General features: G+C 31.4%; 1 protein-coding gene across 2 annotated transcripts; it reads left to right on the forward strand.

Moving 5' to 3' along the window:
* Positions 1-346: 346 nt before the first annotated feature.
* sun (ATP synthase subunit epsilon stunted) lies at positions 347-1,321 on the forward strand. 2 transcript variants are annotated; one of them, XM_088187658.1, is made up of 4 exons: positions 347-448; positions 752-882; positions 952-984; positions 1,151-1,321. In XM_088187658.1, the coding sequence occupies exons 1-3, from the start codon at positions 420-422 to the stop codon at positions 960-962; spliced, it is 171 nt and encodes a 56-aa protein (XP_088043784.1). In that variant the 5' UTR covers positions 347-419; the 3' UTR covers positions 963-984; positions 1,151-1,321. The 2 variants fall into 2 exon arrangements, with proteins under 2 accessions (XP_088043784.1, XP_088043783.1); XM_088187657.1 differs by lacking the exon at positions 952-984.
* Positions 1,322-1,685: the final 364 nt, after the last annotated feature.

Below are 1,685 nucleotides of genomic sequence, written 5' to 3' on the forward strand. Positions count from 1 at the left end.
AAGCAACAACGATTTTACTATTGGTGGACCGCCATATATAATTCGCTTGCAGGTAGTAAAAGTCTAAATCTGTATTTCATTGTAAATTAATAATTCGGTATAGATGGCACTGTCGTTGATATTAATATCGCGTATCGTTAACGCCATCGCGTAACACGTCAGACATTGTTTTACTTTTTGCAGTTTTTAAAAATATAAATTTTTAAATAAAATAATATTATTTTTATTAATTGTAGCTCAATAATTAAACACGTAACAACAAAGCTAATGATCGAAAATAATCGTTTATAAGTTAAGTTAAGTGTTGTCATATTCGATTCGATAACGGATTTCATCTTCTGGCAACACTGATACCAGCGGCGACGACTGCTTCGTTTCTGTCAATTCTTGCTCCGACTTTTAAGCACAGATCTTCAATCATGAGCGCCTGGAGAGCAGCTGGATTAAAGTGATAAAATCATACCTTTTAATATCGCATGATAAAAAACATAACCTCAAACATTAACTTCCGACATTACGTAACAACACAATTATTAAATATTACATTTAAACCGATTCTTTTAATTTTATATTAACTATAGATATAGAATGACATATATTCCAATTACGTTCACTATATAACGTTACATAACCTTAATTATTTTCTATAAGATTAATTTAATGACTTAAGTTAAGATCACTTCATTGCATGAACCTATAATCAGTTGTATACCATACGGTACTTACTGACGTTATACGTGGTTTATTTCAGCTACATCAACTATTCAACTATTGCCGCGAAGATTCTGAGACAAGCGTTGAAACCCCAGTTCCGGAATGAAGCTGTCCGCCGTAATGACTCACACATCAGATTCACCAAGTGGGCGGAAGGAAAGCCACAAAGTAATAACTCGCACTTATTAGTAAATTCTCTGTTATACGTTTATTTCATGTCATTTTTAAAAATTACAGCCGAGAAGTAAACTGCACATAGTCAGTTGACCTGTAAGTCTAGAGAGTATATAATTAAAGACTCCTCGTGTAATGAATTAACACCCTCGTTTGATGCATGACATATTTTATGATTGAAATTAATCAAGCCCGAATCCTGCATTGTGTGATTCTGCAATGTCCCATCAATATCTTGTAGTAATTACTTTATCTTTTACAGAGGTCACCATCGAGAAGGCGTAAATGAAGGCACAGTTCGATATCTACGTAAATTATCTTAATGCAGTCGTCGCTTACAAATTAGCACGTATGGTATATAAACAATGTACATTACTCTCTGTCGCATTAGAACTGTTGTCTGATTATTTGAAAATATAGCATCTTAATAAAATGTTTGCGTTATATATTTTTAATATACATAGAGATTTTCACACATTTATTACAATATATCGCATAGCGAGTGCAATATCCACTTTCAGTATATAACTGTTATTGTCATGTAGTTAATTATGTGAAAAATAAGTAATGAGTTTTCATCATACATTGCATTACAAATATTTAAATTTAGCATTTTATGCATTTAAAAGTATATTTAGAAATTAGTTTTACTTGCGATATAAATACATATTTATGTATAAAAATGTGTTCACTGTGCGATATATATATAATAATGTTTATGTAACTAATACCCAATCCTTATCCATCGGTTATGTAATATTTGACTGAAAAATGCCCGAATATTGGAAGAAGCATTG

This window comes from Plectrocnemia conspersa, unplaced genomic scaffold, assembly GCF_051122295.1.
Source record: "Plectrocnemia conspersa isolate PC_06_02 unplaced genomic scaffold, ASM5112229v1 ptg000006l, whole genome shotgun sequence".
Taxonomy (NCBI): Eukaryota; Metazoa; Arthropoda; class Insecta; order Trichoptera; family Polycentropodidae; genus Plectrocnemia; species Plectrocnemia conspersa.